The sequence below is a fragment of the Hemicordylus capensis genome, chromosome 11, assembly GCF_027244095.1.
Source record: "Hemicordylus capensis ecotype Gifberg chromosome 11, rHemCap1.1.pri, whole genome shotgun sequence".
Classification (NCBI taxonomy): domain Eukaryota; kingdom Metazoa; phylum Chordata; class Lepidosauria; order Squamata; family Cordylidae; genus Hemicordylus; species Hemicordylus capensis.
The window spans coordinates 22,336,718-22,353,557 of NC_069667.1; the positions used below are offsets into that span (position 1 = coordinate 22,336,718).

The window sequence follows — 16,840 nt, forward strand, 5'->3', positions numbered from 1 at the left end:
AATTTCTCTTCCAACCCCCCGTCCCCCACCACATGCATGCACAGATTGTTTCCTGAAGCGTAATCTTCAGTCAGTCACCTCTGAAGCATCTCGTGCACACCTTATGGGCACAAAGAGCAGCAATGGTGATGAAGAGAGTTGTGGCGGGTGGGTGGGTGGGTGGGTGGGGTGGAGAATGCTACACTTGTGTCTGTTAATTAATTCCCTTTTTGTGGGTTAAAAATAAAGGGTGGACAAAAGCTTAGCTAGAAGACATGAGCACAAAGGACTGCGCTGCTGTGGTATGTGCTTCTTAGGAACAGATTTAAATGATTTGCATATGGCCACCTAAATATTTAATGTCTGTGCCGTTGAGAAAGGCAGGTTTGGAACTCAACTGCGCAAGCAAATGACAGCTTCTTCCTGGCTCTGTGTGTGCTGGTGCTGAATGTGGAAGCCGCTTCTGAAATAGCTGGTCTGGACCTTGGCAGCACCACCATGTCTCAGGCCCATGCCCTTGGCATGCTGCTTTATGGCTGACAAGCTTGCATACTAACTAACAGAGATTCTGAGTTTCTGAAATGTTTATAACTTAATGCTGATAAAATGTGGGGCAGCAATTGTTTAGTGCCTGAGCAAGAACCTTTTGCTGGAAGATTTGTATTGGCCTTCAGCACATCCCCGTCTTCTTCTCCCTTGGTCCTTTCTCCCAAGACCCTTTCCCCAGCTCTTACTACTGAACATGGATTTATGATGGCCCTATCCAGCCCCAGCACAGCATCTCTCCAGTGACGGTTGCTGGTGTCTATCTTATGTCTAGTTCTTATTATTCAGATATTATAAATGTGTGATTAACTGAGAGCTAGTCTTGTGGAGGAGAGCTGGTCTTGTGGTAGCAAGCATGACTTGTCCCCTTAGCTAAGCAGAGTCCACCCTGGTTGCATATGAATGGGAGACTAGATGTGTGAGCACTGCAAGATATTCCCTTTGCGGGGGGATGGAGCCGCTCTGGGAAGAGCATCTATGTTCCCAGTTCCCTCCCTGGCAGCATCTCCAAGACAGGGCTGAGAGAGACTCCTGCCTGCAACCTTGGAGAAGCTGCTGCCAGGCTGTGAAGTCAATAGTGAGCTAGATAGACCAATGGTCTGACTCAGTATATGGCAGCTTCCTATGTTCTTATGAGTCCTTTGGGGACAGGGAGCTAGCTTGCTTGTTCTTTCCTTCCTTCCTTCCCTGTTTTTCTATATAAACCGCTTTGAAGACATTTTTTCAAAAGCGGTATATAAATATTTGTTGTTGTTGTAGTAGATGGTGCTAGCTTTGTATTTGGTGCCAGTGTTCCCTCTAACAAGGATTCCCAGATGTTGTTGACTACAACTCCCAGAATCTCCAAGCAAAGGCTGTTGTAGTTGGGGATGCTGGGAATTGTAGTCAACAACATCTGTGAATCCCTGTTAGAGGAAACACTGCTTGGTGCCTGTCCAGATGGTATAACAACAGATACAACAACAAATACTTATATACTGCTTTTCAACAAAAGTTTCCAAAGTGGTTTACATGGAGAAATAATAAATAAGATGTCTCCCTGTCCTCACAATCTAAAAAAGAAAGAGAAGACAGCCACCAGCAACAGCCACTGGAGGGATGCTGTGCTGGGGCTGGAGAGGGCCAGTTACTCTCCTCCTACTAAATAAAAAGAATCACCATGTTTAAAAGGTGCCTCTTTACCCAGCAGGGGTATGCCCAGTTAGCAGGAGTAACTGGACATAAGACAGGGATGGCCAACTGGTGGCTTCAAGGCTGTTGCCAAGACAGTTTGTTTCAGGCTACCAAATGTTTATCAAAGTGTGATCAAAGGTTCAGTTCCCCGTTTCTCTCCTAAGAAACATAAAACATTTTCAAGTTGTACAGAACAGAGATACTCCCCAGAGCCCTATTCAGACATGATGTTGTACAAGTGTACAGATGTCTGTACACCCGTGCATGTGTTTGTGTGAATGACTGTACTTGCATTCCTTGTGAAAGTGAACCTGGGTTCAAGTCCATCAAAGGCATAGTTCAGACAGGAACAGTGACGGAGCAGCATTGCTGGAGGCCTGTGTCCAAGTTGGCTGCTCCCCCCCACTACCACTATCACACACACACAGAGTTCACCCGCTGCCCCCTCTCCCGCCACCCACCGACAGCTGCTGTCCCTGGCTTCTACAGCCCGGTCCATGGTGCAGTATAATGACGTTGCAGCCATCGCGTTGTGGCCAGCTTGCTGCCCTTTGCCAGCCATGGCAACTGGACTGGATGGGTCTGCAGAGGCCAGCAGACGGTGGGAGGGAGGACCACTGGGTCCAAGGTGGCTGGTAGGCAATGGGGGGTAAGGTGGTGGTGGGTACAGGGCAGGCGGGGGCGCTGTGGAGGTGGTAGATGGCATGTGAATAGGGCTCATGTCTCTCTTTTCCACTCCACATGTGACACGTATATAATAGATAACTGTACACATTTGATGTAATGGGTGTGTACATGTCGTAACTGGGAAACCTTTACTACTCATGGCACCTGGTTTGTTATGGGCCACCTGCAAGAGGCCAGTGTTAGCAGAAAAATATACTTCTATCCCCCAGAACTCTCTGGAAAACAGAATGGCCCCCAAGGAAGACAGCCTCATCCCTGTTTAGCATTACTCCCAAACCTTCAATGTTCATACATGTGCTCTTGAACTCAGCTGAACAACTGATATGTCTGTATGAATGTTCTGAGCACATCTGCAGAAAATATGTTTAAAATAATACACACATATACACACACAACTAAGGACAGAGAAGATGGCTTGGATTGATTTCCATGTTTCAAGGAAGGGACCAAGCTGTTTCAATGCCAAAGCATCTTTTGGAGAGATTTAACAGAAGAAACACATAAAGTAAAAGAGCCTTTGCCAGGGTTGCTGTAATATGTCCCTAATGGCTGTCTTCGGATATGTGGTATTGGTTTACTTTCCTTACTGCTAGGCATGCCAGATCAAAACTGGAAATCTAAGGACCAATTTAACTTCTAAAATCCACAATAAGGAACATGTATAATGGAAGGACCCAAGCCAGCTGCTTGTGAAGGCCATATGGCAGAAGCACCTGCAGACACAGCCCATACCCCACCCCTCACTCCCAGAATTCCATTTAAACAGGGACATTCAGTAGTGCAGACTTGGCCAAAATCTCAGTCTTGATTATCCATACATCAAAATGGGAAGCTGTATCCCATTGTAGGAATGGTATAAATTCCTACAATGTATACTTTATACTTACTATCTTGTAGGAAGTATAAAGTACTACTGGCTATTCCAGAAGTGGAAGAGGAAAGGAATGCTACCCATGGAAATATGTGTTGCTAACGGTAGAGAAAACCCAGTAATCCATCAGTTTTCAAAGTCATGGAGAGAGGAACCCTTCATGTTTTTCTCTGTCCTGATTTCTGCTTCTACTCCTAAAATACATAAAGCAAAATAATACCTAATAAACAAGGTTACTTGCAAAATATTTACCTTAAATCAGCACTTCTCAGACTTGGAACTCCACATGCTCCCACAATCCTCAGCCACAAGGGCCATTATGATTCTGCTTATGAATATGTGGCTGGGGATTATGGGAGTTGAAGTCATTAGGAATGTATTCCTGTATCTGCCACTCTTTGCTCTTAATAGCAGCCAAGGTCTTCCCCCTGCCTGAGGCGGCTTCCTCGTCTTGCATGATGGTGGGGCCACTTCTATCTGTGTCCACAGCCAGCACTGGGGAACCAGTTGCAGTCCAATCATGTGCAAGACTCAAGAATGGAAACGATCTACCACCTGCTTGCCTGCAATTGGATTCCATGTTGAACTTGTTCACAAACAGTAAATGGTTCTCATCTTGTGCATTTTCAGCTGTGTACATTGAAAATAACAAATCCCTTTAAAAGGTGATTACATCCCACTGTTTGAGCACAAATAATAATGTTTTTCACAGTCTCTCTTGTATCAGCTACAGGAAATCATGACTTTTGTTGTGCTGATGGGATTAGAAATGGTTTCTATCTTCAAAGACTATTTTAGGGAGGAACAAAAATCGAGAGCATTTGGGAGTATGGAGAAGTCAATAAACTTGTGGAAAACTGGAGATGCTCTATGAAATAGTTCTGGCTTGTTCTGAGTTCTCTAAAAGGTTGTGAGTACCTTAATTATATTTTGTTTTAATAACCAAAAATAATTCTGAAGTTTGGCAGATGTCTAATGACTCTGTAAACTGTTGTGAGTCCATATTTTATTTGTCGCATCATGACAAATTAAAATAATCAGATACATCCACACAAGAGTTGCCAGTAAAATTTAGATTTAAGTAAAATTCAAAGTGAATGTGAGGATCCCTCAGATTCCTCAGGCAAAACATTGGATGGATTCTGAGGGAAGCAGAAAAGGGTGTGATAAGACCAGCCCAATTTATTAGAAGGGCTCCTAGCCTGGTTTTTTGTTTTGTTGTTGTTGTTTTGCCAGATTTGCCTAAAGTGGTTCTGGAGGTGCTTCTCCAGGGAATTTTAAGAGTGGCAAAACAAAAGTTTTGATAAAACCAGCAAACCCTTTTAAGGGAGTAGCTTGACAGGGGTACAGTATATTTGAAGCTATTGAGCTAACCTTTGAAAAACACTTATTTCACTGTTGAAAGACTGTGCTGCCTACTAGTTTCTCCATGTTGGGCATTAAGATTACCACATTTCTGATCAGTCTTTATGATCAATCCTGCTTCTGCATTTATGTCATCAGTAGCTTGTGTTAGATCTACCCAATTACATCTACAGAGTTACACACAATGAACTCTTCCTTTGAAATCTAAATCTTGTAGCTGTGTCACTTGCCTAGAATGAAAAACAAAGAACAAGTTGGTGATCCCTCTTGAGGCAGCTCCTCATGGGATTCTCAAGATGGTAATTCCTAGCAGTTAATTTAGAATATTCAAAGCACTTCTCATGAGTTATTGATCCTTGTAAGAGCCTTCTAAGATAGGGCAATATTATCATCTCCATATTGAAAATGTGGTGGGATGGGGGGGCGGGTTGGAGATAAGAGCAGAGCAACTTGCTTAAAACCACCTAGTGAGTTTGTGGCTGAGATCACCTCACCGGGGAGAGGTCCTCTGTGAGGGGCGCTGTAACTCAGGGTAGGGCACTTGCTTTGTATGCAGAAGGTCCAATGTTCAGACCACCCCCACCCACCCCGGTGTCTCCAGAAAGGGCAGGAAAAGACTCTCTCCAACCTTGGAGAGCCATTGCTAGTCAGCTTAGACCAGGCCTGCTCAATTTAGCCCCCACCCCTACTGTTTTTGAACTACAACTCCCATACTCCCCAGCCACAGTGGCCAACAGCCAGGGATTAAGGGAATTGAAGGCCAACATCTGCAGGAAGGCCAAAGTTGAGCAGCCCTGGTGGCATAGACAATGCTGTGTTACACCACTGTTCTCCAGTCTTTTTCATCTGGAGGCACTCTTCCTTTTAAAAAGAAAAAAAGTTTGCCCCCACAACACATAGTGTTGTGACAGCAAAAAACCAATAAAATAGTGACAGCAAAGCTACCACGTGGTATGTATGTCATTTCGACCAGAGGTGCACCTAGGTAATTTTGGAGCCTAGATCTAAAGGCCTTTGGAGGCTCCCTACCCGCCGCACCCGCTGCAAGTTAAGCATCATCCCCCTACACACACACACACACACACACACACACACACACCCCTGACACACACAGTATGTTTAACACATGGGTTTTTGAGGGCACAAACAGCAACTGACCTCACAAGAACGTAGGAATATGAAACAGGTATATTCATACAAATATGCATCAGTAGGAACATTTCCACATACAACTTCGCATATTCCCACCCCACATATTTCTTTCCCCACTCCCCCCCCCCTTGTCTCTAAAGCACCTGCGCAAGACAGGTCACAATCGCACTTGGCCGCCTGGCGCAGTGTGGGTTGGTGGCATGGCACAGCAGCCACACTACCCAGGACAGATGAAAGAGGATTTGGGGGGCCTCAGGAAGTGTGGAGGCCCTGGAGCTCGGCCCCAAAGTCCAGGGGTAAAAGCGTCTCTGATTTAGACTCCTCACTTTTGGAGCTGAGTCTGGGAAGAACACTGGGAAAGATGTGCCTCCCTGCTGGTGCATATAAGGGAGCCAGCTCCAGCCGTGGGGTTTTCAACGCCCTGCCTTTGGAACTGAAACAGAGTAAGTCAGCACACGGTGTCCTGCAGCACACTAGGCTACCCTGGCACACTGCTGGGAAACACTGAGCTAGATGGATCAACATCTGACTCAGTTGAAAGGCAGCTTCATATGTTAATATGTGAATCAGGAACTTCCAGGCTCATACTGTCAGCTGTCAGGGATAGCCAGTGGGGAGAGCCCACAAAGGCCCTGTTTCCCCAGTCAAAGGGGAAGGTTTGGGCCAACGAAACATTCCTTGGTTCTCATCTAGCCCTTCTGTGTGCCTGCAAGCTGGAGATAAGGGCTATCTCAAGAGCATCCCCACAAGAATTCAGCTTCTCTTATGGGGGGAAAGTGGCACAAGAACACACCCGTGCTAATTTGGATGGGAGGCAGCTGCGGCAAGGGCGGTGGTGTGGGAAAGAGGGCCTTCTTGCTCAGGCACTTGCAGCCGCCCCATCAAAGTTCCTTGCCCACGATTCCAGGGAGAGCATTATATTTCACAGTGTACATCATTAGAGTGGGGATTCAGCAGCTGCAACAGCTAACACTCTGCTGACTGCTCTTCTTAGCGGGGGTGGTGGTGTTAGGAGCGACCCTCTTGGTATGACGTAGCTAGGATTGCCAGTCTGCCAGATGTCACATTTCTTTTTGAAGGGAACATCCCTTATTCCAGATGCCAATGCTTGGGAATGGCTCATATTTTGAAAATGTTGCACCTACAAGCCTTGGAAATAATCTCCCATTACTGTACATTCTGCAAAAGTGCAGTGTTAATTTTAACATAAAACAAAGCTGGCATCTTGATTAAATTAAACAGATGTAAATTATAGCCTGCCTTGATTGTACCTGTGTAACAATGGGGTAACAAAAAGGTGAGGAGGGATACAAGCTTCCTCCTTATGCTCATTATCTATTATATCAGCCATGCATAGGAACATAGGAAGCTGCCTTATACCGAGTCAGACCATTGGTCCATCTGGTTCAGTATTGCCTGCACTGACTGGCAGCAGCTCTCCAAGATTACAGCCAGGAGTCTCTCCCAGTCTTACCTGGAGATACCAGGGAGTGAACCTGGGACCTTCTTCATGCAAAGCAGATGCTCTACCACTGAGCCACGACCCCATCCCCAAAGGGGAATATCTTCCAGCACTCATGTTGTCTCCCATCCAAATGCAAGCCAAGGCAACCCCTGCTTAGCAAAGGGGGGAGTTCCATGCTTGCTACCATAAGATCACCTCTCCTCATCACACACCTCCAATAAATAATATATCCTGAACACCATACATCTCCAACGAAGCCCATTCTAAACAAACTCTCCTTCGTATTCAGATAACAGGGGAGCCTGGCTTCCTTATCTCTGGTACCAGTTCCTATGGCTACTGTTTTAAAAAGGTGGGGGCATATGACTAAAGTGGGGAGGGAGTCCGGGTGAGGCTTAGGAATATCATTAGAGGCCCCTCTACCTGTTCCCCTATAATTTGAGCATCGCTCTGCTTCCTCTTGTTCACCTTGCCCAAAGCATATAGGACCACAATTCCCTGCTTGCAGCCTGGGCATGCAGGGATAGGTGAGGCTGCAGTCTACAGCACATGGTGACTGAATGCAGAGGTAACTACTTCCAACCCATTCTGGAAGGAGGACCACTTCTAGAACCATGTAGCAGCACCTTGTAGAATCTGTAAAGTCTGAACTAGTTTGATGTGCAGGCAACTGCACCCCTTGCATAGAAAGGGATAGCAGCATCCGAGGGAGAGGTGAGACCGAGGGGCCCCCTCCATGAGCCTGACTTGGACCAGCTGCTCCTGGCTACTCCTCTTCCAGAACTGCCTCCACCTGGCAGCATCCGAGGGGATGGCAAGGCAGCAAGGTCCCCTCCATTGGCTTGGCTGGGGCCATCTGCCATTTGGGCTCTTTGCCTCCCAGAACTGTCTCCCTGGTGGTTATGTAACTTCATTATGCAAACAGTATGAAAGAGTTGCTAACTACAGTACATTTGCTTCAAGAGCGTAGTGATGTGGGCAGCGGCCTGTGGCTAGATTTTTTTTGGTGGCGGCTCCCACTTTTGCTGGCCTCCACAATTGCCCACCTGCCTGCAGGGGGAGTCATGCACTACCTGCTTCCGTAGCTGCCCGCCGGCCCCTCTCCCTCCACCCTTGAGCCTGGGCTGATGTCACCACCCATGTGTGCCCCAGACAGTGATGTCATTTGCTCACCTGTGAGGGCAGAGCTGGGTGAGTAGGCAGCTCTCTCAGCCCTGGCCCCATATGAGCCAGCTCTTTTGCAGGCAGCTGTGGAGGCAGGTGATGTGTGGCCCTGGCCCCAGTGGGTGGCCCGTGTTCTCTGCACATGGTCACCCAGTGGTAGCTCCACCCCTGATTTGCTTATTTCCCTCTCCCCCACCCCCAATTCTTTTTTCCTTTTGTATCATGTCTCTTTGATTGAAAGATCTGAAATGTGAATGCTTGAGCCTGGTTGATATCTCTTGAATTGTATTGATCATGGCAAGCATCAGATAGGAAATCTCATAAACCATGAGCTGTCATTTAATAGCCAAATTCTAAGTAACCTTGCATGTCCATGATTGTATACACCAGGCAAATATCAGCAGCCATTATTGTATTTAAATTTTTGTTTTAAAAAACCCCAATTATTTTAAACTGTAAACCTTCTTGAGTGCTTTGGCAGAAGGGCACTATATACATATAGGAAATAAAAGCTGCATCCGGTCAGCCTGTAACCAGCGTACATGTGTATGGTGCCTTATGAGACAGGCGTGCACGAGAGAACCTAAAGTGAAGCCAGATGTGGATAGGTGGAACTTGGAAGAAAGCCCTCCATTAGTACATCTTTTCAGTCCATTGTTATTGCTAACATCACTGTGCTTAAAACATGATGTTACCCTTCAAAGGCAGCATCTTGTTTAAAATGGAAAATCTTATTAGTGGCAAAAGAGGGGATGACAGTATCTCCTTTAGAAAGGACATGAAAATCAGCCACTCAGTCTTTCCATAGGATTGTTTGCCTTTGAAGAGGACATGCAAAGGATTTGATATTCTTTATAGCTCTACTGCCTAACCCTGAACCTGCCATTGATCTAGCCTAGACACTCCCAATGACTTCAGCGTATGAAATGACTGCGGATGGATCATAAGGGAAAGGGGAAAGGAACATAAGGATTTCTCTAGAAACCTTTACTACTCAAGGGGGAAAAAAGGTGAACAACAGTTTCCCTTTATTTAAAAATTTTATTCTGCCCCTCCAGTGGCATACTGCTGGGCGGGCGGGGGGGGCATCATTGCTTGGTGTTGTTGCCTGTGCACCCCTGCTGTCCTTTTTGAAGCAGGATATGCACAATTAGCTCACTGCATGGTGACAACTTCCACAAGGAGTGATTCAATGCGGTTCATGATGTCCACCAGCAGTCTTGACCCACAGACCTTCACGCCACCACCCAGCTCAGTGGATCCAGACAACTGCTTTGCCTAGCCAACACTGTCCTCAAATCACCAGGGGGTGGAAATCAAGAAGAAATAAGTTTGCCTGACAGGGTCTCACGATCAGCGAATTGGCAATCTGGACTTCCACATTCTGGACAACATAGATTTCCACCGCTTGTCCTTATGCACTGGATTCCTTCAGCCCAGACAGCCTGGCATCACTTGAGTCTTCCCGCAAGCTTATTACAAAACACAAACACCGGTGCTGGTTGGGGAAAGAATGGTTGTCTGCGTTTATCAGCAGTGGAGGCTTGGCTCCAGGAAAGCCACGGAAGAGATGCAAGGGACTCTGGCACTTCATGCAGATGAACAGTGCGGCTATTGGAAAGATGCTAACAAGCACTTAACACTTGTTGCACTTAGGCTGCGGGTGTGTGTGGATGCCCGACACGCCTCTCTTCCCTCTCCCAGCCGCCAGCCTGCAATTCAGAGGAAAGCTGCTGGGCCGATCCCAAGAGGCGATCATCTGAGGAGCCAGGCTGTTCCTCCGCCGAGCCGACTACCACGCGGAAATCCGAGGGCGACCAGCGTGTCCTGCAGCCATAAAAAACACCCCGTGTGTTGGGCAGCTGCCCGTCTCGATATCCACCACCAGGCACCACAGGAGGCCAAGGGAGGACGCGGTGCACCGTGAGCGCTCCTGCCTGCCTCGCAGCCTGGATTCACCTAGGCGAGGGGGCGGCCAGTGAAGTTGGCCCTTGTCTGCCTTTTGGCCGGGGAGGAGAGCAGAGGGCCGGCAGCCCGCAGCTCTTCCTCCAGCGATGCCCGGCCCGGCCTAGGCTCCCCTCGGGGGAGACGACTCTTCCTCGCCTGCTCAGGAGCGTTCTGCCGGGCGGCTTGCTCTCTGGGCCACAGAATGAGGGCTGCCGCCGCCGCCACCCACTCTGGGCCTGGAGCGAGCAGCTGAAACCAGGCGGCGGCGGCGGCGGCGCTGACGCTCTTCCTGGCGTGGAGACCATCAGCTGCTCGGGAAAACTTCGCCTGCGACATTTCTGGGAGCCGCCGGGCAAGTTGGAAGTGAGGAGGCGGGAGCCCTGCGTGGGGCTCAGCGGCAGCCGCCAGCCTGCAGCGCGTTAAAAGGGAAGCACGGAGGGCCGCCAGCTCCAGCCCTGACCGCCAGGAAGGCGCAGCGGCTGCCCCTTTAAGGCCGGAGTTCTGCGGCGAGGCTGCCGGGGAGGGAGCGGGTGGTATCTCCTCCCCGCGAGTGACACAGCAGCTCCAGCTGCCCTATCAGGAACTCCAAGCCCGCAAACTCCGCCTTCCCAGGCGAGGAAACGGGGGCGGGGGGGCCACTGTAGTGAGCGCAGCGAGACGAGCGTGAATCACTCGCAAACTGCACCGCCAGGATGAACTTGTCGGGAACGTAGGAGGAGAGGCAGCGAGCGCGGCGCCGGCTGGCTTCTTGTCCTCCCCGGCCTCTTCCTCCGGCGGGCGGCTGGGTTTAGTCCGGGACCGTCAAACTGGATGTAAAAAGCTGGTGGGTCGCCAGTCCAAGATGCTTCTGGTTTCCCCGCGGGTAGAAGCACCACGCATGGAGCCGCATATTCCGGTAAGCCGGGAGGGGTGGCGAGGCGAGGCGAGAGAGAAAGTGTCGCTCTCCTCGGCAATTTCTCTCCGCCCTGGCAGAGTTTTCTGGAGGGAGACTCGGGTTTGGGTCGAAGTTCCTGGGATGGGCTCGGGCGCTTCTCCGGCGGCTTCTCCTGCTCCTCCTCTCCGCCGGCCCCCTCCTTGCTGAGGAGGGGGAGATTGTGCTAGACTCGAGGCGTCTGCGTAGGGCTGGCTGGGGACTTGCCGAGAGGCGGCTCCCGCCCGCCTGGGGTCTGGCTCGGGTCCGGGCGGCCAACAAGCGTCTCGCGGCCGCCGCCGCCGCCTCCGGGCTTGTGTCTCGCTCTCTCAAATGGTGGCGGAGCCCGCAGGGGATCGCGTGGCTCGGCGGGAGAAAGGAGACGGCAGTCGGGCAAGCTGGCGTGCTCGGGGAAGGAGAAGGGCTGCTCGAGGGAGGCGGCGGACCGAAGGGCAGCCCCCTCCGCTGGCTGTCTGGTTGGGAAGCAGCTGCCGACGCGCGCTGTGCGCACGCCGCGCTGGGTCCCCGTCGGGCTGCTCGCCTGCCGCGATCCGAGGCTGGCTCGCGTCTTAGCCTGGAAGAGTGCTCTTCCTTGGGCTCGACCTGCACATCGCCGCCGCCGCCGGCGCCGCCGCTGCCTCCTCCTTCCTCCTCTGGCGCCTGGCTAGAACAAGCTGCTCGTAACTGCAGGCACCTTCTCTCCCCCCGCCCCGCAGTTGCCCCTGGCAGGGCGCGGAGGTGCTGAATGATGCAAACCGAGACTTTTATTGTGATGGACGGCTTCATCTCTTTCTGTGTCCGTTTATTAAAATTACGATCCCTCGTTTCGACATGAAAAATGTGTCTCGAAATCAAGTCTGGAAAGGAAGTCGCTGCTGTCTGGATTTTTTTTTTCCCTTTACCCAAAAATCCGAGATTAAATGCTGACTGAACAGAAGACTTAATAGGATTAGAAAACTGCCAATACGCTCAGCCCTAGGAGCTGTTGTGGTATCCCTGTGTAAACAGAGCCGTACAGGAAGGCTTGTTTCAGCCTCCTTGCCGGAGAGGGGCTTTTCTTTAAACTTAGATCAAATCGACAAGGAGGAACAAAACGGAGGTGGGCGGGGGAATGTCCCTTTAAAAGCGTCTGCTGTTGGGTGATGCTAAGGGACCTGCAGATCGGTGGGCACCTAGAAAGGCTTGGTCTGGCCTGTCAGTTTGTTTTGTCCTATGTAGGCAGAGCTGCAAAGTGTCAAAAGAGCTGTTCAGAAAGTGAGGAGCAGGAGGAAGCTTTGTTGCAGGCAGGGAGGGATTGCCTATCTCATTTCTCCCTTGCCATGGTGGCTTTCCTTCCCCATTGCCAACATTCGGAGTGGAAGCTGCTTGGGGCAGGGACCTGAACTTTTTTTTTTTGCTTACATTAGGGTATATAAGTACACAGAGTTATATTAATAATGCAAAATATTAATAAATTGTGGTGTATAGCCATATCAGTGAATAGCAGCTCAACAAAGCAACTTTAGGGGAAGGGGGGGTTGTTATAAATATCCAACCTGAGGAAGAGTTCCAGGCGACCAGGAAGCTTGCTTCTAGCATTGTAAATTAGTTCAGATATTTGCAGTGCCTTCCTTGCCTGCTGGTGAGTTCTTCCTTGTCACTCTTCTTTAAAAAAAATAAAAATCCACCCATGCTGACTCACTTTCTAAAAAGTATTTTGATTTCTCACCCTGTGATTAAGAGGCGAGGTGGAAGGAGCCACCACTTTGCGGGGTAAACAAGCTGTGTGTTGTTGACTGGCCTCTACAGCTGTCTTCCTCCTTTAACCCAGAGGAGGAGGCTGTTGCTGCTGCTGCTCTGTTTGGCTGATTAATTTATTAGGATCGCTCTCCTTCCTCCATTGCCCCCTCTAAGTTAACTCGCCACCCCTGCAACTGAGACCCCCCCCCAGCTGCTAGGGATTTGTTTGGGTGGCCTTTGGCTGCTAGTCACTCTTCTCTTCCCAGGCAGGCTCTACAGCATGCTTTTGTTATGGGTTTACGGAAGGGGAGGAGGTGTGGGGGAGAGGGGAGACTCTGTAACCAGGGTGATAGTATTCCTGCTGGGGGGGGAGGGTGGCAGCTCCCCCTGGAAGAAACTGGCTTGTTCTTTCTTTGAAGAGTCCTTCTCCTTCTTCCTGGAATAATAAATTTTAAAGCTGCTTTCTCTCTTTCTGATTCTCCTCCCCAGCGGGCTGAAGAGGGAGGGGAGGAGAGCTGGTGCAGCATCTGCAAAAGAGCCTGGCGTCTGTAACAGGAGATTAATAGGGGAGTCTCTGTTGCCATCTCGCATGATGAGCGCTGAGTTTCCCCCCTCTGCAGTTTGCAGAGGCTCTGGGGGCTGTTCCCACCCTGCTCCTCTTCCTCTGCCAATAGAAACTAAGGCAAGAGGCTTTTCAACAGGATGCTGGGCTAGATAGGCCTTGGGCCTGACCCAGCAGGAATGCTCTTGTGTTCTTATGCTGCCCAGAAGAGTCTCCCCTCCTGCAAATGGGTGGGAAGAAGGGTAGGGCCTGGCTAATGAGACCGAGTGAGATGGATCCTCTTTCCCCCACCCCTGTTCTTTTGGTCTGTCTTCTGCCTAAGAGATCTGCAAAAGAAGACCTTAATAAGCAGCCTGATAATGCCTTGCTTTCCCTTGTGTGTCTGGGTGATGTGCTTGCTCCTCAAGTCTGTACATGGTGCTTTCAGTACATGCCGTGACACTGGGTTAGGCGCTTCTTCCTTTCTCCCTTCCCAGTGACTGGATTTCCAAAATGAGAGGAGCCAAATGCCTACTTGGAAACTCTCCAAACCTATGGCGCTGTAAAGGATGGCATCAGCAACAGAGACACGTCTGTCTCTGTCCCAAAGAGCTTGCAGGCTACGGGAGGGAGGGGCAAGGGTAACAAGGGGTGGTGGAGTCATGGCTTCCAGGTTCAGATGGGGTTCCTTTGCGGGAGTAGTGCCTTTGGACAGATACAGATGCCACTGCTTCACACCTTCAGGACAAAGTTCTAAGGTGAAAAATGGGCCCCAGCCATGGGGAGCTGCTCTTCAAATTAAGCCCCGTGGTGGGTTATTAGTGGGAGATGTTGCTTCCACCCCATATCGTTGCTCCCAAGATGGTTGCTCTTACTTCTTTGGCTGTTTGGGGAGTTGCTAGGTTCTTAATGATGGTGGAGGGCAGGCTAGCTACATCGCTTGATGTTCCAGAATCTGCCCTGAAACCTCTGACCAAATCCTGTTAAGGATTGCTGCTTCCACCAGAAGCAGCTGCTGCTTCCACCAGAAGGTCTCGCCCACACATGCCCTCATTTCTTGCTTCTACACAGTCCCCTTGTTACCCCAGTACTACCCTAGCAAAGGAACAGCCCTCTACAAACTATTTCTTTATTATATTTGTGCACTGCCCCAAACTTGCAACTCTGGGTGGTTTGCAACACCATAAAACAAATTTAAAACAAGAATTAAAGCATTAAAATAACTTAAACTGCAATTCTAGTTAAAAGCTTGGGTGAATAAATGTGTCTTGTAAGTACTTCTTTAAAGCTGTCAGAGATGAGGAGGCTCTTATTTCAGCAGGGAGCACATTCCAAAGTCTTGGGGTGGCAACTGAGAAGGTCTGTCCCTGAGTGGCCACCAGACGAGCATCCGCAGATGGACCTCTCCAGGTGATCTCAAAGGGTGATGGGGCTCATAGTGAAGAAGCTGTTCTCTTAAATATCTCATTTTTATCCTACCCCTTCCTTAACTGCACAGCTGTACCTGATGAATGGTACTAGTCTGTGACTGTAATAAAGGATGGATGGATGGATAGATTCCTGATGGGCAGCCTTCAGGTAGTGAGGTTCTCAGGTGGGAGAGGGAGGAGCAACCCCAGCTGCTGCTGGGAAGTAGAGGCAGCTGCACCTCTTTTGGTGTCCCCAGCGCATTAGGATGAGCTGCTACTGCATACATGGTTCCCTTCCCATCCTACCATTTTATCTTCCTCACAACCCTGTGAGGTAGGTTAGACTCTGACCATAGTCACCCAGTGAGCTTTACTGGAGAGTAGGCATTTGAACCCACGCCACCTCACTCCTAGTATGACACTGTGAACTCTTACCACAACATGTTTAACTGAGTTTCTGGTATCTGTAGAATCCTAAGAAAGGGGAGGAGATTTGAAGCCAATTCTGCATCATCTAATAGTTGTCAAAGAGATCTCTTCTGCTGCTGCCTCACCTCCAGAAATGTGTGTGGGAATGTGGGTTTGAAATGGCTTGATCAGCTCTTGCCTGAAAACCTGGCCTTCTCAACTTGCAATGAGTTAAACAGAGCAATTTGTAGAGAAATATCTTATTTGCCTATTATATAATTCACGAGTGTTTCTATATTTAGCTCTGTAATCCCTGGTTAATTCCTAGTGCATGTCAGTTTTGGAGGTCCCTTGCTTGGGAGAGAAATTGACCAGTAAATTCTAAGGGGATTGGCATGAGTGTATTGCTGGTTGAAGGAAATGGACAGACTCTCTCAAGGATCACTATCCAGGAATTAAATTAAGGAGAAGGGGAAAGGTGTCTGTCTGTCTTTGAGTATGGAACTGCAATTGTTTGGACATGCACACTTTTAGGAGGCATTCACAGTAGGTTACCCCACATATCAGAGGATGGAACATAGGGCTGCGTATATTCCGGGATTCCTTGCAGGTACAGGAAAGGGATGGAACTTGGGTAGTGGCCACACTTGACCATTCTGAGAAGCTCTTATTCTTAAATTTACATGTCCAGTTCATATGACTGCAATAATGGGCCTTATACCTAGTGGGCAGTGCTTTTTGATGAGGCACCAGTGCTGATGGCATATTGCAAGAGGAGGCCAGAACAGTGAAGGAAAGGGTTGCATAAAATTTGTGTCATCTTTTGACCGAATATGTAGCCCTTTTAGAGATGGGGAAACATTTCACAATGGGATGATTCCTCTTCGATTGGTAGCAGGTCCTGTAAGTGAAAGCTCCAGTGCAAGTCAAGGTTGCTCCTTTGGGAAAACGTTTGAAAGGTGCATTGAGCTTGAGCGGTGGGGTGGAGATTCATGTTCTCTTCAGACGTCGGAGGCATGTTAGAAGATTCACCAAATGCAGCATTTTTCACAGATAATGGTGGCCTGGCCAGATCAAGACTCTCATGTGATGACATCATCATCATCATTATTAATTTATTAGATTTCTATACCACCTTTCCAAATATGGCTCAAGGCGGTTTACAAAGAGAAATAACAAACAAGATGGATCCCTGTCCCTAAAAGTCTCACAATCTAAAAAGAAACATAAGAGAGACACCAGCAGCAACAGTCACTGGAGGTACTGTGCTGGGAGTCGATAGGGAAAGTTGCTCTCCCCCTGCTAAATAAAGAGCATTGCCACGTTAAAAAGTTCCTCTTTGTCAAGTTAGCAGACCAGCTTGCATATAATATGGTACCACGTGGAAGGCATTTTCAATCGCTCAGTGTGATGGCCTGGCCATGTGCAGGAACTCATCATCGTCCAGACCCAGCCATATCAGAGAAGCTTGCGGGGGTATGGAAATCTCCCCAAGACTACATAG

At 49.1% G+C, this 16,840-nt stretch overlaps 1 protein-coding gene across 5 annotated transcripts in view; it reads left to right on the top strand.

Moving 5' to 3' along the window:
* The window catches only part of MAMLD1 (mastermind like domain containing 1), a 309,533-nt gene that overhangs the window by 189,056 nt on the left and 103,637 nt on the right, over positions 1-16,840 (top strand). Inside the window, exon 1 of one of the 5 annotated variants that reach the window (XM_053273719.1) lies at positions 10,097-11,244. The exons of 3 other annotated variants lie outside the window; for them this stretch is intronic. In XM_053273719.1, coding sequence (XP_053129694.1) covers positions 11,191-11,244 — 54 coding nt within the window. In that variant the 5' untranslated portion in view covers positions 10,097-11,190. Of the gene's footprint in view, positions 1-10,096; positions 11,245-16,840 lie in introns of those variants that run through there. One more of the 5 variants, XM_053273718.1, reaches the window with a different exon arrangement.